Here is a 21974-nt window from a genome sequence, read left to right on the forward strand (position 1 = left end):
ATTTGTAAATTTCCTATCTTAAATATATCAAAACTTAATTTTTGATTAGTAATATGCATGGCTAAGAACTTCATTTGGACAGCTTTAAAGGCAGTTTTCTCATTTCTGCACCCTCAGATTCCAGATTTTTCAAATAGTTGTATCTCAGCCAAATGTTGTCCTATCCTAACAAACCATACATCAATGGAAAGCTTATTGTTTTGGGGTCCATGGACAACAAATATTGTAAATATGACTATAAATATAGTGGTTAACAAATTATATATTTTTTAGTGCTGTTAAACGATTAATCGTGATTAATCGCATCAAAATAAACGTTTTTGTTTACGTGATATGTGTGTGTACTATTTATTATGTATATATAAATATACACACATACACATAATTTGGAAATACATGTATTCATATATGTATATATTTATATTTATATAATTGATATTTTATTTAAATATTTTTAATATATATTAAATATATAATATATAAAATATAACATTTTTCCTAAATAAATACATGCATGTGTGTATTTATGTATACATAATAAATACACACAATACACACATATATTATGTAAACAAAAACTTTTATTTTGGATGCAATTAATCGCAATTAATTGTTTGACAGCACTAAAATTAACTTTACAAATGCATTTGGTATTTTTTTAATTATTCTTAATGATTTTTCATTTTATAGTTTTTTAATAATTTAAAATCCATTCAGTTTTAATCACAGTTAAGGCAGTACAACAAATGCTAATTCATTTTTGAATTATTTCTAATCATTTTTAATTTACAGTAATGAGAAAGAAACTTCATTCTGCATTACAGTAAAGAGACTTGGCTGGTAAAAGTACCTTAACTGACTTGAAAATAATAATAAAAAATAATAAAAACATAATTTTGAATTTATGTATGTATGTATGTAAAATGTGACCTGAAAGGTGAATGTTAAAAAATACAAATTTCACTCCAATCATTATCTTTAAGTGTTATGTGAGCAAATACTACTACTAATTTTAGTAATAATAAGAACAACGACAACAATATAAATACTACTCAAGTGTTTGTTACATTAATTTCTGTTTCACATTTATACATCACATGTACTGAATGTATACGTTACATCTTTTGACTGCCCAATGTCAAACAATTTTAGACAACAAATATTGAAAATATAGCCATAAATATAGCCCAGGGTTTAATAAACTGTAGAATTAATATATAAAATTCTAACAGATGTGACAACATGCCCCCAACTTGATATTTAAGTAGAAAAAACTTTCAACCTTTAAGCAAATGCATTTCAGTGTGGTTTTGTATTCATGCAAATCTACTTCTGAGAGAAAACATTTTGGAGTGTTACTGAGAACACTTGTGGCATCCAACTGTGCTTGAACACGTTACCACAGCTAAAAATATGTATTCTCGTGGTTTATATTCTACATATTTATGTCATGTAGCAGCACAAGCTGAAATGAATATGCCTCAAATGGTGCACACATATTTTAATAAAAAGTCTCATTTATTGCAATAAATAACATGAATATCACACAGGTAAAAAGAGATGGAAACAGGGCATCAGGAGTACCTGCAAGTGCTTTGTGAAGAACCTCAAAAATATACTTTTACTTTATAACAGATAATCAAAGTCAAGCTGAACTTTTATAAAAATACTCATATAAAAGGCAGCATTTTCAAAACTTATAAGCAGAGTGACATTTATCTTGTGAAAAATCGAAATGCTTTCAGTCAGGGTTACAACATTAACTTTGGTATGACATTGAAAAACTGAAATATAGCGTTTTGTAACACTTCCCTGCTATAAAAGAAGACACTCCCTGTCAACTGCATTTAACCTTTACTCTGTCTCGTAACACATTTGTATGCACATTTCCAGCTTCGAAACAGGAACCTTTGGCTTCAACTTTAAAACCTTATTCTATGGTAGGAAGATAGTGTTGAAGTTAATCATTTGTTTTAACATGAACGCTCACTGAACTCCCATGTGACCTATCAACCTCTTGTTGACTGACAGGCTTTACCATAAAAAACCTGAAAGTAGAAGTGTGTCCTCTGCTGGTGAGAAGAGGAATATGGGAGTTGGGACCAAACAAATAATAAAAACATTGACATTTCTAACAACAAAAATGGGTTTCAAAACATCGTCTTTGAACAAATCATGTTTTAAAAAATTATTAAAATATTTAATGTAATTTAGGACTCTATTTATTTATTTATTTTTAATTTTTCAACATTTTTAGGACAATTAAGCTCATTTCACCACCCAATTTACCACTACTATAATGCATCTGTCTTATGTTAATTATTTTTAAATGATGATTTTCATCACTGTAATACAATTTTTATTCATGTCAATTAATTTTTAATAAATTAAAAGCAGTAAAATCATTATAAATACCTATTTTTTTTATCTATTATTCTAGAGTGATTTATATATATATATATATATATATATATATATATTGCTGCCTTTATTAAAAATTAATTGATTTTTAATTTGCAAACAGTAATTTTACAATAATACAGATTAAATAAAAATGATATGAACAGTGAAATATTATATATTACAGTGAAAATCATCATTTAAGCATAATTAAGAGGGTAAATGATAATTAAGGTGATAATATTAGGTTAACTGTCTTAAAATAATAGGAAAAATAAGGATTACATATTTTGCACAAATAAAATGTACTCTAAAATTAGGACTCAATTTAATTTTTTTTTTTTAATTGTGACAATATTTAAGTAAGACAATTAAGCTAATTTTACCACCCAATTCCCACTACTATAATGCAATTGTTTATGTCAGTTATTTTTCAATGATAATTCTCATCATTGTAATACAATTTTTATTCATCTGTATACATCAATTAATTTTTAATAAATTAAAGGCAGTAAAATCAATATAAATAACTCTTTTTCTGTTCTTATATTATTATATTATTCTAGAATAATTCTAAATTCTAAAAAAATACTTTTTATTTTGCATTACAGTAATGAGAACTTATTTATATATTTTTAGTTTTACTGCCTTTATTTAAAATGAACTGATTGCAAACAGTACTCTTACAAATATAAAAAATGATATGTATTACAGTGAAAATCATAATTTAAGCATAATTAAGAAGGTAAATGATAATTAAGGTGATAAAATTAGCTTAACTGTTATTTATTATTGTTTTATTATTACAATTATTATTGTTTTAAGTCAATTAAGCTAATTTTACTACCCAATTCCTCAGTACTATAATGCAACTGTTTTGTTAATTATTATTCAGTGATGATTCTCATCATTGTAATACATTTTTTATTCATCTGTCAATTAATTTTTAATAAATTAAAGGCAGTAAAACCAATATAAATAACTACTTTTCAATTCTTGTATTATTATATTTTTCTAGAATCATTTTTAAAATAAAGATTTTTTATTTTGCATTACAGCAATGCGATTTTTTTTGCTTTACTGCCTTAAAATAAACTAATTAAAAAGTAATTGATTTTAATTTGCTAACAGTATTTTTACAATAATTCAGATTAATAAAAATGATATATATTACAGTGAAAATCATCATTTGAGTGTAATTAAGAAAGTAAATGATTATTAAGGTAACAATATTAGCTTAATTGTCTTAAAAAAAAGTGCTTTCTTTTGATTTTTGGCGGGAAAATCAGATTTTTTTTTACTCCAAATGGCCAAAATGTTCATATCATGGCTCATATAAACTTTAAACCATTAACTTTGGGTTATGTGAGTTAATTTTAAAAAAGTAATCATAAAATAATAATAGAAATGCCTCTAAATTATGTTACAAGTGTACATAATTCCCATTCACCTACATACTCATCTATATGAGCTTGTCTTATTGTCTTCTGTCTTCCTTTGCTGTTTTCCTGTAGGATTACTCATCCTATAGCATTCGGTCTCCATGAGTTTTGGTGTAGATCTTTACGTAAAACCAGTATCCACACATATTTCCGTACTTTTAGTGTTTTTTGACGAACCATTATGCATTTCTTCAAACGTCAAAAGCTTCGATCCTCGTATGCGTGTCTCTCTGATACGTATAGCCATTCTCCTCTCTTTCTGTGCGGACTCCAGATTCTCTTTAAGGATGAAATAGTAACATGCGCCATCTGCCAAGATGTTCACGTTGCTAATACATATGCTCATGTGAACGAAGTAGCGCAGATGATCGATGGTGTTCGTTACCCAGTTGTTCGTCTTGGCATGGAAGTATATGGGCGCCGCTATGTGGTAAGGAATGAAGCATGTGAGGAAGACCACCAGGTTGCTAAGAACGATCTTCATGCTTTTATTGTTGCGCAGTTTGGAATCTCCAGGGTTGCGCTCCCTCAGACCGTGCAGGATTTGCACCACGCGCATGGAACAGAACACCATCACTATAGCGCTGCTACAAAACACTGTCTCCATACATACCAGAATCCATTTTTTATTCCAAGTTGAGTTGGAAAAGGTCTGGAAGCAGTAAGCAGTTTGGTTTGTTTGTTCATGTTCGTGAAGTCTGTAGATGGGGAAGCTGCATCCAAAGACCATCATCCATACGATCAGGCACACGAGCACTGCCTTGCGCGGAGATCGCAAACGTCGTGCGGCGAATGGAAATTGTAGAGCGACGTATCGGTCGACCGCGATGCACACGCTCAGCATGATGCTCCCGTAGATGTTGACGTAGAGCAGGCTCTCCAACAAGGAGCAAAACGTATGGCCCAGAGTCCACGGCTTCTTGTAGGCATGTATTTTAAAGGGCAGGGACAGCATTAGCAGGCTGTCGTTGATGATCAGGTTGCTGAGGTAAACCATGGATTCGCTCCAGCGTTGAACGCGGAAGACCAGCTGCCATAGAGCGGCCAGGATCAGAGGGAAACCGAAAACCAGAATGGGTACATAGACACACCTCTGGACCCAACACACCCAATCACAGTCGTCTGTTTGGGAGAGAGAAAGAAAGAGGTGACTTTAAAGAAATAGCTAAGCTGAAAATGGCATAAAAATACCATGTTTGCAGATATTTAGGAAACATGCTAGGTGTTTACGTTCCGTTTAGATTATTCTATTTGGAAATGTGTGTTCCGTTTCGGAATGTCTGTAAGGCCTAGGGCTGCCAAAATGACTGAAAAACCTAAATTCGAATTTTGTACTAAAGGAGAAGTCCACTTCCAGAACAAAAATTCACAGATAATGTACTCTCCCCCTTGTCATCCAAGATGTTCATGTCTTTCTTTCTTCGGTCGTAAAGAAATTGTTTTTTTGAGGAAAACATTTCAGCATTTTTCTCAATAGAATGGACTTCTATGGTGCCCCAAGTTTGAACTTCCAAAATGCAGTTTAAATGCAGATTCAAATGATCCCAAATGTGGTTGTAAACGATCCCAGCCGAGGAAGAAGTATCTAGCGTATCATAAAAATAATACAATTTATATACTTTTTAAAGTCAAACGCTCATCTTGTCTTGCTGTCCCTGAACTCTGTGTATTCTGGTTCAAGACAGTTAGAGTATGTTGAAAATCCATCCAATCGTATGTTCTCCCTCAACTTCAAAAATCATTTCAAAATCATCCTACATCGCTGCAGAAGTTCCGACCCAGTCTATGCAAAGTGAACATGTTAAGAAGATCAAACACCCTTAACATAAAAGGTAAAACAGTGATATAGGATGATTTTGAAGTTCAGAGAGAACATGAGATGGGAGATTTTTCGACAGTTTTCAGGCAGAGTAAGACAAGAAGAGCATTTGACTTTAAAAAGTATATAAATGGTAATATTGTTATGAAAATAACTGATCGTTTTGCTAGATAAGACCTTTATTCCTTGGCTGGGAGCATTTACAACCACATTTGGGATCGCTTGGAGCTGCATTTAAACTGCATTTTGGAAGTTTAAACTCGGGGCACCATATCAGTCCATTATATGGAGAAAAATGCTGAAATGTTTTCCTCAAAAAAAAAAACAATTTCTTTACCTCTGAAGAAAGAAAGACATGAATCTTGGATGACAAGGGGGTGAGTACATTATCTGTAAATTTATATTCTCCTTTAAATGTTATCAAAATTCGAATTATATTTGAAATTAAAATGCATAATTTAAGTTGGGGTGAAAAAAAGCTTTTGGCTTCTCTCCTGAGGCCACAGGAGGGAGCACTGAGCAAAATATTAGGCCTACTAATGCATGTTTATTCAAAGTAATAAAATCTGTGAAAATATGCATAATATTTAAAATAATGTTTATAAACCGATTATAATTATTTAATGTGGTTAAACAACTATAAACAAAACCACATCATGTATGTATGTGTGAGTTTAATAAGGACCGAAAGCCAATCACACAGAGTGCTTTTTTTCATTTAAAAACCTAAGATGCTGTAAAAAACTGGCATAAAGTCTAAACATGTGTCTCTTGCTTTGTCCAAATACCCACACTTGCGGTCTTGGCCACTTGAAAGCGCGTGCCCGCGACAGGAAGTGCACAAGACTGTCTCAGGTCTTAAACATTGCCAAAGTGCAGTGCCTTTAATGCACACTAACTCCACACTATCTTGAATACCGCTCAGGAGCAGTATTTGAGGCTTAGTGTATCCCATCATGCATCATGTTCTAGAAATAAATTGTGAGACTTTTTTGCAGAGATCTCACGAGAGGTCACAGAAACCTTTCATTTAATTAAGTTAAATATTATTATATTACTTAGATATTACATCTAATTTGGTAGAAACACAAAGTGTTGCACGTTTTATTGGTGCAAAGATGAGTAGTTGTGATCTTTATTTAGTACAACATTTGCAACAGCTTTTTATCACTTAATTAGAAGCACCAAAAAAAAGTTGAGTCATCTGTTATAGGGACTACTGAACAGATGTTGATTTTAAAATACAAAGTATTGAAAATAAAAATAAAGCTCTGAAAAAAACAATGAAAAGTTAAACACACACTTGTGGTCTTCATCCTCACTTGAACACTTGGGCCAAATATAGGAAATACGTTATAAAAGTGGTCAAGTGGTCAAGTGCAAAGACCGCAAGAGTGAGTATTTGGACAAGGCATCTCTTGTCCAAGACACAAGTGTAACAGTGCTAGATGTCCCTCTAGAAAATGCGTGAAATAATGCCTTCTGTGTGAACGGCTTAGTTTCAGGTTTTTTTTAAACAAAATATTCCGCACTGATGTTCTCTTGTTCTGCAATATTTATTATGAACCGCATTAAAAGAAATTCTGTGCAGTGTGTATGGAACCGAACTAAACAACTACCCTGATAGCACACGTACATCTCAGAGACTATTTGACGTCTGCATTTACATCTGCAAGACGTATTTTTCATGTAGTTTGCTCATCTGCAATGCATCTATTGGATGCATCTATCCTATGTCAAATAGACGTCTATTATATGTCTTTAAGATGTTTATGATTTAGAATGTATGTAAAACTAATATCTTACAGACGTCTGCCTGACGTTTGTACACAGCAGATGATTTCCAGATCAAGAGATCTCTAACAGACATCTTGCAGACGTACGTGTGCTATCTGGGTAGTTAATGACATATTTAAACACGCATCAGAAATGTGTCATCGTCTGTATGTGAGATGCAAGAATATAACAGTGACATAAGTCTTAAGCAAGCACATTTTTACACAGGGCCTGTTGCACTCACAAGCCCTGTGATAAAGTGTCAATGTTGCCAGATCTTCATAGAAAAAAAAAACAACAAACAAGGACAAGCACAAAAAGCACTAAAACAGTGGTTCTCAACTCCAGTCCTCAGGGCCAACTGGTCTGCACATTTTGCACGTCTCCCTCATTTAACACACTTCATATCAGCTTGTTAGAAAAAAAGTTACATGAACTGAACTGACTGTGTCAGATTCAGAAACATACAAAATGTACAGAGCAGTGGGCCCCGAGGACTGGAGTTGAGAACCACTGCACTAAAACACCCAAAAGCTTTATGTTTTATAACACCAAAAAAAATCATAACAGATCACTTTAACCCCATGAAGTGCCTAGCTTTATGAGCTAAGACCAAACGACATTCCTAAATGCGCTTGTAAAAAAGAGGACATGGCAACACTGCAAGACGGCACTCTCTAAAGCAGCGTAAACAAAATGCAGCACATCTATCAGTGGTAGTTTAGTTAAAATCGAAGGACAAAAAGAGTCTTTAGCCAAAAAGATGCCAAAATGTTGCTATGGTTACAAATTCAGGAGTGACTGCTGTTCCATGCACATATGAAACAATAATTTAAATGAGGTTATCACTCATGAAACATTATGTACACGGCCTAATTGTTTCAGTCTGTGTGATACTGCCCACAGCCAAATTTTTTTTAACATCCCGAGTTGCCAGTTAGGGGGAAAACACAGCATATTGCAGCCACGGAAGCCAGCAAATTAACTGGGTCAGAGATCACAGATTCTACCCGACCTAAAAAGCCTCAGCATCCATTTAAAAAGTGTCATATTTTCAGAGGCATATTAAAACGTGGCTCAGCTCATTGATTTATAGTGTATAAGGCTTGTTGCCTTTCATTGGAAAATGACCCTTTCGCAAAAACCCGGCCTTCTTTGTTACTGTTACTATGTGAGGCAAACAATGCTGTTCTCACACTACACATCATGTTTTCACAAGGTAAAAAATACATTGTGGAACAAAAAGGAAACTGACATAATGTAGACAAACAAGACATAGCACGTTACCACTGGTATAAAACAAAGTCTCATGTTGTCATTTGTTTAAGAAATAAACACAGTTTTATGGCTCTTTAATGTGTTGTGACAGATCACCGTATTGCCTTATAAGATTAATTGGCACGTAGTCTCAGCCTTAGATGTCACGCCCACGGAACGCTGGCTAAATGTCTGATGCATAAAGCCCAAATCACACTGCATAATTTCCGGCTGTGCCAGACAAAAATTGGCATCTCGAAACAATCGTGGGGATTTCTGTGATCGTGGCTCCTATGCTGTGCCCTCAGTGAAAAATAAATATACCAAAATGTATTTAAAATACATTTATTACATGTATACTACAAATACATTTACATATTATGTACTTAATAAAAACTACCCTGCAATTGTACTTTTAGTATACTAAACTGGTATTTTTAAAGTCTGCTAAATTGGAAAAACTAATTTTGTACTTAATGCACTTTAATTTTGCGAAAGTAGTGCTGAAGTCCGACTAAAGATATACTTAAGTATATTTGATTGTGCTAAAGTGGAACTATTGCAAGTAAACTTTTAGGTACAGTTTAAATATTTAGCATTTAAAGACCGATATTATTTAAAGATAATACAATCCTCATCAATAGTGACATATTTTAGGCTTGTGCATTGGGCACAAGTACTCCAAATAAAGCTTAATTACAACTTTTTTAAAGGGGTCCTATTATGCTTTTTCACTTGTTGAACTTTAGTCAGTGTGTGGTGTGTATCTTTGGGCATATAAAAGATCTACAAAGTTACAAATCTCAAAGTCCACTCCAAAGGGAGATATTGCCGCATCGGAGCCATAATGCGCCGCAGACGTGTTTAAAAACGAGTGTTTTTTTAAAATGCATAAACTTGCACTATAAAAGGCTAGGCTAATCAGTGATGCTGTTCTTTGATAATGTTAGGTGGCTTTTAGCCTTATGCTGGAGCTGGTTTCAGGCAATGAAACTAAGTATGTAAATAATTAAATACATTATACGACCCAACACTACTGTAGTGTGTTATTTAAAACACCCTCCAATCATATTTAAAATGTAAGAATCACTTTAATCTAGCTTGCGCTAACAGTTGTACACAGAACTTGCTTCTTTGACAAGAGGCGTGGCAGTACTGAAACACCGTCTAAGCTGTTCGCCAATCGCAACGCAGTGGGACAGCTAACCAATCACAACAAATTTCGTTTTTTTTTTCGGAAGGCGGAACCTGGAACTAATCGAGTCATTTGTGCCAGGCTGGGAGAAATGTATTGTAATAATGTAAATTATGTTAAAAATAATGCATTTTTTGAACCACCAAGCATGAAAGCATGTTCTAGTACACCCCCAAAACAAAATCAAGACTCTGTTAAAGAGCATAATAGGACTCCTTTAACATAAAATTTGAATATCAGTAAGTCTCAAGCCATATGTCAGTAAATATGTTAACCTGAACTATACTTAGTATAATTGCATAAAATGCATTTTAAATCTATGACTTTTTTATTAGGGTGGTCCTATGTAGTACAGTGAGAAAGGTTCAAAGACGTCCATTGTCACGGTCTTATGAGCAAAGACAGTCTACGATCATTTTCTGACAGTGTCAGAAATTCAGCCTGGTCAATGCACGGTGTACTTGCTGCCACGACCCGCGCGTTTACTGACCAGCCAATAAAACTGCGACATGAAACCAACGTGACATGGTGCTAAAACTGCTGATCTCAAGCTCTTATTCCTTCCTCTTTTGCCGCTTCCACTTTTTTTCGGGACATAAAAACTACAACTGCCAAAGTGTGATTCATTATGCTATTTTTGTTTATCACTAGCACATGCGGATGATGTTTTATTCTTTTATGTGAATGTGCATTGTAGACTACAAGTCAATAAGTGTCATCATCATACAGTTTACATATGTGTCGTACCCAAGTTTATTAGATCCATGTTGCACAGTGTGATCAGCAACGATCTTATAGGATTGCTGAAATTGTGCAGTGTGTAGAATGCTTAAGAAACACTTAGCTGGAAACACTTCAGGAGTTTCAAAGTCGTTATTGGATTGGTTAGATTATACAGGATTTCCGGGAGACGTCTGTGTCGCGTTCTTTAACATTCCGCCTGGAAACAAAAATGCTGTGGCGCCAAACCCCCTCATGAAAGAAGAAAGCCGGATCAACTAAATGCTGGATTTTCAAAAGTATGTGAAAAATGTAAAGTTTGCGGCATAGAATCTTTAAAATACGTCCAAGAGTTTTACGCACCATTCTGTTATTGTGGTGACATTTCCACGGCCCTAAACATGACACGGCACAAAATTAAACGAGATCTGACACATCAGTCGTATGGCCTCTTGGCCGGGCCTTGGCCATTCAAAGCGGCCAAAGTTCCCAGACCTTCTGCCTTCAGTCTGAAGGTCTGGTTATGTGCGACTAATCGGCATGAATCGATCGTCGTATCTTATTTACATAAAGCACAAAATAAACATGAATGAACATCAGAACATATTTTATTTCAACCGCAGAAATGCACCATTTTTTTAGTTTACGTCCACCAAGTTAATCTACTCTCCTGTCTGATTTGTTTGTTGGACAAAATGGCGAATTCAGCATTATGATTGGTCAGTCTATCAGTCAAACTGTTTGAGCAGGGTCAATTGTGATCTTTCCTGTTACATTTTCTTAATCTGGCAACCTGTGTTGAGTGTTGAGTCTGAGGAGAAACAATGCTTTCCAATAGTTTGCTTTTTAAACTGCAGTACCTATTTCACCTGCTAGCTGTCAGTATTACATACTGCACCTTTAAAGCTCAGTCTACAGCGTAATGTTGACACTGCAATCCTTAGTGCTCAACTATTTTTCAGATCAGAACAGATAATGATTCTGAAATGACTTGCATGCACACACGCACAAACACACACAAAAACAATATGTACAGGGTTGCCAGGGTTTCACAACAAAATCCACCCAACTGCTTCTTAAAACTAGCCCAATCACAATTGAGAAGGTCCTCACTGCAGAACACAAAATCCAGTAGGCGAGGTTGGATCCAGATCCAACTCCTCCCACCTTACATATACATAAACCTACCCGTCTCCACCCCCTAATCCCTAAACCACTCATCTCCACCCCCTAAACCACCATCTCCACCCACTAGATGCGGATCTAACCCCGGCCTCTAGATCTTGTGTTCTGCAGTGGGGGGTTTCTGGTGGACTTGGCAATCACTTTCTCAGCACACTGTCATATGGAAGTAAACATGGAGGAAATAAAGTAAGCGTTTTTGCATTTATTTATCGTGTGATCTGCCGCAGAAGCCAGCAAGTTTTTGTGCAGGCAATATGAAAAATAAAGACAAGGGTGTGACAAAAAAGAATGGTTTTGAAACTTTTATGATGTATACCCTCATTTTGATTCTATATTCAGTTGTCACTGTAACACTTAGTTCTGACACATCATTGTAACTGCTTACTGTTTTGATAAATTTGGGCATGTAAAATCTTTGGAATAACTCCCACAAGTGGAGAATCGAATGTTAAACTAGATTGACGTAAAAGTTGCATGAATTCCGATATGACTGCATTTACATCTGCAAGACGTATTTTTTAGATTGTTTGCTTATCTGCAATACATTTATAGGACGTTTCCTATCAGTTGTCAAATAGACATTAGATGTCTTTAAGATGTTTATGATTTAGAATGTACGTAAAACTGACATCTTACAGATGTCTGTCAGATGTTTATACACAGCAGATGCTTTCCAGATCATGTGATCTTTAACAGACATCTTGCAGACATACATGTGCTATCTGGGTGGGTGTTTTCACTTATTAACAAATGTTCACCTTTTAATTATTACTGTTGACTCTAGTAATTCTATATCTGCTTTTTAATTTCCAACCTATTTTTGGTTCATTTTAAAGGGGTCATCGGATGCTATGTTCACTTTTTCATGTTGTTTGAACATTAATGTGTGTTGGCAGTGTATGTACAAATCTACCCTATAATGATAAAAATCCATGCAGTGGTTTTTAATGAATCTGTAAAAATAATATCCCCTTTTTCAAATCGAGCCGTTCTCAGATGCCTGTCGGTGTGGCGTCACACCGACAGAGGCCGCTCCCACAATAGTTGATTGACACAAGCAACTTCCTTGTTTCGATGCCGAAGCAGGAATGTAAGTTAGACAAGAATATCTCCGATTGAGCGATTGAGGTGTTGTGTTGCTGGATGTAATAATGAACATAGTGGTCGTCATTTACTCCCGACATCTGAGCCGCTGAAGATGCAGTGGATTATGTTTGTTTGTGAATGGAATGCACCTCCCGATCTACATATATCCGTCTATGTTTGCGCAAATCATTTATGATCCAGCTTCACTTACAGCAGAAGTGAATATAAGCGTTTTTAATGAATCTTTGCGATCGGCTTTCCTTATAACGTGGTAGTTAGGAAGTTTAGCGGCTAAACGTGGCTAAATGCGGCTAAATGCGGCTAAAGTAAACAAGATCGTCATTCCACAGAGAGAAGAGAGGGGTGGAGTGAGCAGAGCTCATTTGCATTTAAAGGAACAACCCCAAAGAATGAGACGATTTTTGCAGAGCTGATTTTGACAAGGTAAAAAGGGTGTTATTTTACAAAACCATTGAGAATTTTTAATCAAAGTATATTAGGGACTTTTCATTAAGACCCTAAAGAATCATATCAACTTGTGGAAAATGGGCATCCGATGACCCCTTTAAGCCAGGAATTGTAATTTTTCATCAATATTTGAGTTAATTAAAACAATGCAGCCTCTAGTAATTCTCTGTGTGTTTTATTATTATTAATTTCAAACTTATTTCAGGTTGTTTTTAACCAGCAATGTAGTAATTTTTAATTAATAGTTGAGTTAAATAAAACAACTCAGCATGTTGGGTCAAAGATTTAACCTACCATATTTGACCCAGCATTTGGTTGCTAAAATTACCCAAATTGGGTAGTTTTAACCCAGCATTTATTTAGAGTGCAAGATTGAGGCTTTTGATTGAATGTTTGGGTTTCAGTCTATATGACAGACATTTTTTTTTCTCAACAGCTGAGCTAAACTTAGTTAAAAGTATTTCTGTTGGGTGTTTAATTAAAAGCTGTCTACTTTTAACTGTTGAGACATGTTTTCATTTTTTATAGACTCGTAAGACCTGTGTTTGCAATGTTTAAGTTGGGAAAGGTGTGATGTGCGAAAAGGGCGTGCACAAAGGTTGTTTATGCTTTTTTTATGTAATATTATTGAACTATAAAACATTCTTCACACTAACAAATAATGGTTCTTTTTGGATCCCAAAATGGCTGGTGAGCCTTGCCTTACACCTGAATGTGCACACTATCCATCGTAAATAGAAAATTGAATAAGTGTGTCCCAAAGCATAGTATATTGAAAAGTTCCCGGATGGTCTACTGTTTCCTGTAGATGTGAAACAGAAATGTGGATCTGTGGACATTCTAACAGCTAATATTACACACAGATATTGCAATTTGGGGAAAGGATTTGGTTCAGAACTACTAAAAAAAAGTGTTAAAGGGGTTTGAGTTACTAAACATCTATTTTGGCCGTTACCTTTTAAATGCATTATTATGCAAAAAATATGAGCAGAGTTCTATGCATGAAAGACCCACAGCTGGCAGATCAACATGCTACTTCTTTTCTCTCTGATACAGTAGGAAGTTAAATGAAATGCGGAGGATGTTAAATGTGACAAGATTGACTGGCCAGTTTACAGTGACAGGATGCATGCGATTCACAGATGCAATTATATGACGTGACAGAATGTCCCATAGCTTGCTTACTCTTCTGGTAAACACTCAAAAGTGTGTACTTTTTCTTCTCAAAGAGTACATATTTTAAGTCTGTAGTATAAATAGGCAAATTCAGGATGAAGCATTGGAAACTTCTTTTGAGATTACAAATGGTTACAACTCCACAGTTCAAATACGTTTTCATGTATTAATACAATGTAAAATAAGCTTCACATTTCTACTTTTCAGTCCTCCTAAACATTATCCATTATAGTGCAAAAAAGATCTATGACTGTAAAGTGGACTAGCTGACTTTATGAATTAATTATAGACCCACATTGTACTCATTCTAAGCCAGTTAGCAATGTAATAGCTTTCAGTGGAACAAAGATGACTGTTAGATAATGTTTTATATTTCAACATATGGTGATTGTTGTAGTGATAATCAAACATCTTTGGGTTTGACTTCATTAAAAGCTGAAACACAAATGTCTGCCTTAAATATTTATACATGTTAAAGAAATCAGGAACCAGTTTTTTTGGTTGACATAAAGAACAGAGTATACACTTGCATGTACACTAATGACATCATGGTTCTAGTTTACTCAAGTTTGTCGGAACTACTGCTGTTGTCCTGACCAATATCTTGGGATCATCTACCCACACTGTTTTCGTCGATATGGAGTGAAGTTTTGAGGTCTGTCAAGCTTCATTTTGAAAGCACATCCTGCCTGAAATGTGCTGCCTAAATTTTAACACATTTATCAAGTTGATATCACGCTTCAACTGTTTGTTTGCGTGTCTCACGCTATGTTCCAAAATGGTTTTAAATTAATTGTCTCTCCTGAATAATCATTTTTGAATGTTAAGATGCAGTTTCATGATTACTACTGTAATATATTTGAATACACAGATAACAATAACAACCAACTATAATGGCACAGACTCCACCCAACCTTTAAAAACCTTGACCATTTAAAGTGGCAGATGACATAAGCAGCACATGTTTAAAATAAACACAACTTTATCCTGCCTTGGTATCCTTACAGTTATCATTCTTACTGTGAACAGGTATTTAAGTTCTGAGCACCAATCCTGAGTTGTACAGATGAGCATCGTATATCCTATACATGATCTAAAACAAACAATATGAAAATGTGCATGCAAATAACTGTTGACTGGAACTAACCACATCCCTGTATAATTAAATACTGAATTACTTTAGTACTGATCAGAAACATGGTCAGGTGGTATGTTATTCAAACTTCTCATTGTGAATGTGTCAAATAGATAACATTTTGCAGATAAGATTCAAGAGCAGCTTTTCCATCCAAACATGAGGTCAAATCTACCCAAATGTAGGTTAGATCTATAAGGTGACTAAAAGTCAAAAGTCAATCACTGGAAATTCTCTGATGATATCACAGATGAAGGCGGCAAATGGAAATGTGGTCTCCCAGGGGTTTTTCTTTTAGTTTTGACTTCTTTCTTCTATAGTTGCCACACTAAAATGTGAGCATTTTAATTGCTGCCTAATTTATTTGATGAATTTAACACTTTGAATGCATTTGAATGCACACTTATTATAGTTAATAATAAGTGTGAAATTACAGAAAGAAGTAGATGATGTTACAATATTTTTCATTATTATTTTCAGAATTAAAGTGAGCTGAAACGGTACATATCTGTAGATCACATTTTGTATTTACAACGTCGTAGATATTAACTTAAAAAAATAAAACCAACATGCATATCACGATCGTTTAGATACCCTTGGATTTTGGCGGAAACTGTGGTTACCACAGTAAGTTGTTATATGTAGAGACACGCGGGTTACTCACCTGAAGTACTGGAGCTCATTGCCACTGCCAGTAAATGATTATTCTTCGCCGTCGTCTGCCGTTATCCACACTTTAAGGCAAGTTGTAGGTCCTCACGGGAGATGAGTTGTGAAAAATGTCGCTGAAGCATCGCGTGCCGCTGTCCGTTGGTGGAGTGGGTTCTGTTTCTAGTGTTTCCGTTGCAGACAAGCTGAACTCTGACAGAAACTGGTGAGGGTATTCTGGCAAAAGAGAAACTACACTCAGACTCTGCAGCGCAAGCGAGCGTGGTGTGTTTGTGGGTTTAGTCAAACGAGAAGCCATATAACTACACTTTACACACACAAAACTGCACGAGTCATTTTGTAACTGATTATGCGGCATGTTGTCATACTGTATGGCGTGAAGAACTTTCTGTTAGACAAGATTTTTAGCGAAATGTAAACAGTAAGACAATTAGCTCGAAGCTCATAACTTAAACAGATATGATAAATAAACGAGCTTACTTCAGTGTAGGTTTGTGTTCACTTGTTTAGCCGTTAAACAGGTATGGTGAGGCACAGAATGAAATGACAAACAATAACAACGGCTGTCAGTGTATGAACTATTGTTCCGATGTATATCTGTGATGCGGTACGCCACGGTTTTACCGTCATACTACACAGAAAGATCCCTGTTTACAGAACGATCTCAGAATATTGGCTAATGTTCTATTAATATTCTCTCACAGTTACGAACACACGTTCTTACAGTAATGTTAACCCTTTAACTGTCACCCCCCATTTTTTTAAATAGGCTTGAAAGTGCACTATCCGAAGTTAAATTATTGTAATTCATGAACACACTGAAATGCAGATCTAAGGTTGGTCTCTTTTCAGAGACAGACAGATTATGCCGGAAGTGGAATTTTTTCAAAAAAATAAAATATTAGTAAGTTATATAAGTTTAAATTTGCTAAAAAGAAAATGCACTGTACCATTTTTATTTTGTGTTATATAAAATACATATTTTACATAACAGGTTTTACCCTAAATTTGATATCAAATTGAAGCCTCACGTCTAAATAAGTTATGTTCCAAATTTGAAGTTGATATGACAAAAATTGAGGTTATACCACAAACAGCCACCGGGTGCCATACAAACTCTATGCATTTTTCTGTCACAAACGTCTAAATTTCTCTGTCAAGTTTACTTCTATTACAAAATAACCACTAAATATGAAATCCTGAGACTCAGACCTTTCCAATGACATGTTTTTTGTCAAGATTATAGAAAGTTTGGATTCTAAAAGACCACAATGCGTTTTGTAATATGACACTTGACACCGCTGCTAAGGGGGGGAGACCGCCGAAAGATTTTACAGTACCATTTCCATGGTAACGCAATGTCCGATTTCAAAACTATCCGAAGATAAATTATGGTAATTCATGAACACATTGAAATACAGATCTAAGGTTGGTCTCTTTTCAAAGAAGACAGTCAGTAGATTATGCCAGAAGTGGAATTTTTTCAAAAATGTAAATGCACTGTACCATTTTTATTTTATGTTATATAAAATACATATTTTACATAACAGGTTTTACCCTAAATTTGATATCAAATTGAAGCATTCAGTCTAAATAAGTTATGTTCCAAATTTGAAGTTGATATGACAAAAATTGAGGTTCCTGTAAAGTTTGTTTGGGGCGTTATACCACAAACAGCCACCGGGTGCCATACAAACTCTATGCATTTTTCTGTCACAAACGTCTAAATTTCTCTGTCAATTTTACTTCTATTACAAAATAACTACTAAATATGAAATCCTGAGACTCAGACCTTTCCAATGACATGTTTTTTGTCAAGATTATAGAAAGTTTGGATTCTAAAAGACCATAATGCGTTTTGTAATATGACACTTGACACTGCAGCTAAGGGGTAGGAGACCGCCAAAAGATTTTACAGTACCATTTCCATGGTAACGCAATTCCGATTTCAAAACTATCCGAAGTTAAATTATTGTAATTCATGAACACATTGAAATACAGATCTAAGGTTGGTCTCTTTTCAAAGAAGACAGTCAGCAGATTATGCCAGAAGTGGAATTTTTTCAAAAATTTACTAAAAAGAAAATGCACTGTACCATTTTTATTTTATGTTATATAAAATACATATTTTACATAACAGGTTTTACCCTAAATTTGATATCAAATTGAAGCATTCCGTCTAAATAAGTTATGTTCCAAATTTGAAGTTGATATGACAAAAATTGAGGTTCCTGTAAAGTTTGTTTGGGGCGTTATACCACAAACAGCCACCGGGTGCCATACAAACTCTATGCATTTTTCTGTCACAAACATCTAAATTTCTCTGTCAATTTTACTTCTATTACAAAATAACCACTAAATATGAAATCCTGAGACTCAGACCTTTCCAATGACATGTTTTCTGTCAAGATTATAAAAAATTTGGATTCTAAAAGACCATAATGCATTTTGTAATATGACACTTGACACTGCTGCTAAGGGGGAGGAGACCGCCAAAAGATTTTACAGTACCATTTTCATGGTAACGCAATGTCCGATTTCATTGTCCGATTTTCATAGGATGATTTTTGGGCTTCTAAGCTTTCAAATGACATATAATTTATGATGATTACTAAAATATTTGATAGAGAAAAAGGACAATGAAAAAAAGAGCGCCAAGCGTCCCACAGGTGGGACGGTGACAGTTAAACAGTTAATAAAAAGTTTGTTCAACGTTATCCCTGATAGCACACGTACATCACTGAGACTTCATTTGCATTTACATACGCAAGAGGTATTTATTAGTGTACTCTATGGAGTGTTTTCACAACGGGTCATCATTCGGCCAAATTGACGGCACTGAATGTAAACAATGCCACTGAATTGACCAAAACTTGTGTATTTTGCTGATTATTGCTGGTAAAAATGGTCAGTTATTGTCATGTTTTGGACTGTACTAATCAGTCAGACTGGGAAATACATTTGGAGTAGCCTAATATAGACTACAAAAAGTTATAACAAATCAACGAGAAGAGTGCAAAAAGAGAGTCTGAGGAACAAAAACCATTTGTGGTTGGACAAACTGAACCAGGATTGATTGCAAGGATTTTGACAACGTTTGTTTTTGTTCTTATCATTTAAAGAAAATATTATGGTAAGTGAAATATCAGGCTTATAATAGTTAATAGTGCACATATGTGTCTTTACCACCTATTAACTTTAGTTTGTCAAAATATTGCACCATTTCCTGCTTACGTAGTCCTTCTCTATATGATTTAGCAGCTTCAACACATTTTTTTTTTGTGGTTTAGACAGCATAAATTAGCAGAACAACGTATTCAGTAGTATATTAACCGTACAAGCAATCCAATACGGCTGTGCAAACCGTAGTGTAAGTGCAAACCCTTTATGGGACGTTTCCTATCAGATGTCAAATAGATGTTTATTAGCTGTTTTTAAGATTTGTAATGTATGTAAAACTGACATCTTAAATACGTCTGTCAGATGTTTGTACACAGCGGATGCTTTCCAGATCAACAATCTTTAATCTGATGTTCTCAAAATGGCACTGTTCAGTTGGACATATATCTAACGTTTTATTAAAGTGACTAGATAGCACACGTACATCTGCAAGATGTCTGTTAAAGATCTGGAAAGCATCTGCTGTGTACAAACATCTGACTGACGTCTGTAAGATGTCAGTTTTACATATATTCTAAATCATAAACATCTTAAAGACATCTAATAAGTGTCTGTCTGACATTTGATAGGAAACGTTCTGTAGACATATTGCAGATGAGCAAATGTAAATGCAGACTTCAAATAGGTGTTTTTGTGATGTACATGTGCTATTTGCTTCAAAATGTCCAGAGAACATACAAAATAACATTCCAATAAATTATGTATTTCATTAATTTAAAATAGTGTCGTAATGAAACATTAGCAAAACGTTCTTAAAACATTTTTTTTCTTAGCTCAGATAAAGACATAAAGTTTGTGAAATGGCACGAAAAAAACAAATTCTGACTTCCTTTTAATAAGTAACATTCTTCTTTTTCTCAGGCATGTACAGTAAGTGGCCTATAGTAGGGGCCTCCTGCAAAAGGGAGAACCAAACCTCACCACTAGATGACGACAAACCTCAAGTTCCGCTGATAATGACTCACAAAACCACGAAAATGCTTACGAAAACAGCCTGTTTGGGCATTTAACTGTTCTCACAGTCTTACTTAAGCTGCTCTTCAGCTGGTTTTCAAGAAATACTTCAATTGAAATGCCATCGTTCCCTCTCATTATTGTTAGTATCAATGCTAACAATAAAATACATTTGCATACACTTTTAAAAATAAATGGTCCAAAGGGGTGTTTTTTTGCAGTGGTGCAATAGAAGAACCATTTTTGGTTCCCCAAAGAACCTTTCAGTTAACAGTTCTTAAAAGAACCATTTTGAAGAACATTTTAAAAATCTAAAGAACCTTTTTCCACTTTAAAGAACGTTCATTGATGTTCAAAGTTCTTCATGGAACCATCAGTGCCAATAAAGAATCTTTCTTTTTAAGAGTGTATGCTAAAAAATGTAGCAATTTTACAAGCTAATATGAAAGACCAGAGCAACAGCACAAATAATATTTGTTCACATATAGTTAATGAATAAGTATTATAAAAGTAAAACGGTTATCAACGTGCCACATGGACCTTGATCGCACTGCTGATGATCATTTAGACAAGGCTGGGGTGTTTTTTCATGTAGCCTATAGAACTGAGGCACACCTGTTCTTAACAGATGAAGTTTATAAGAGTAAGGTGTGCCTGTCACATTGACGCAACGCTCTTTCCATTGGCATTACGTGACCGCAGGATTCCGAGGATTCAGTGAATCCACATTCCATCCCAAAATTCAATACTGACAGCAGGCTTTGTTTATACACCCACTATCTCTGAGCACTCTGACACACACACATTCACCTAGCTGTCTATGTGAATCTAAAAATATATGGCAATATGCAAACCCAAATCCAAATCGTACTGCTAACAGAAGGTTTAACTTACATTATTCGGCCCCAAAGTATGGTTAGATTAGACACACGCACAGAAACGTCCTGTAATCCTTAATCCTTTCTCTCTCAGGTATGCATGCTCTTTCTCCTTGTAATGTAATACTGGTACTTGGCTTGACTAGGTAATGGTAAGAGGCGTTTCTGTCTTTTTTTTGACAGAAATTGCCTGACTCAGATTTGCCTAATTTACTTCTGTGCTTGATGCATGTTATTCCATGTGACTGACATTTGTGCTTCAGTGGAAGGTTTTGGATTATTTTTTGGTAAATGTGTTTGTGGTTACATGCACATTCTGATTTGCGCGTGTCCACGCTGTTGTGTGCTTGTCAGTGTGTGTTAATCAGCAAGAGCACAATGGGATTAGACGGAAAGCTTTTGGCCAAGCAGGAGAGAGAGAGAACTTTTTAACCCTGAGTAATCAGCTGACTGTAGAGAACAGGGTGTTACAAAGAATGTGTTGTTATTTTTGACTGAAAGTAAAACTGTTAAAAATCACTTTCAAATAGTTAATTAAAATAAAATACAAATATCAGATAAAACTTTAAAAAGCATTAAAAGCTTAAAAATATATTTAATATTAAAAATGTTAAATATATATATTAGAAAAAAA

General features: G+C 34.7%; 1 protein-coding gene across 3 annotated transcripts; it reads right to left on the bottom strand.

The window, feature by feature from the left end:
* Nucleotides 1–1252: 1252 nt before the first annotated feature.
* On the bottom strand, nucleotides 1253–21463 carry gpr55a (G protein-coupled receptor 55a). 3 transcript variants are annotated; one of them, XM_051128862.1, is made up of 3 exons: nucleotides 21357–21463; nucleotides 16324–16544; nucleotides 1253–4964 (listed from the first exon to the last, which is right to left on the bottom strand). In XM_051128862.1, the coding sequence occupies exons 2-3, from the start codon at nucleotides 16340–16342 to the stop codon at nucleotides 3964–3966; spliced, it is 1020 nt and encodes a 339-aa protein (XP_050984819.1). In that variant the 5' UTR covers nucleotides 16343–16544; nucleotides 21357–21463; the 3' UTR covers nucleotides 1253–3963. The 3 variants fall into 3 exon arrangements, with proteins under 3 accessions (XP_050984819.1, XP_050984818.1, XP_050984820.1); XM_051128861.1 differs by lacking the exon at nucleotides 21357–21463 and adding an exon at nucleotides 16809–17258; XM_051128863.1 differs by lacking the exon at nucleotides 21357–21463 and having other exon boundaries at nucleotides 16324–16610.
* Nucleotides 21464–21974: the final 511 nt, after the last annotated feature.

The sequence above is a fragment of the Labeo rohita genome, chromosome 15, assembly GCF_022985175.1.
Source record: "Labeo rohita strain BAU-BD-2019 chromosome 15, IGBB_LRoh.1.0, whole genome shotgun sequence".
Taxonomy (NCBI): Eukaryota; Metazoa; Chordata; class Actinopteri; order Cypriniformes; family Cyprinidae; genus Labeo; species Labeo rohita.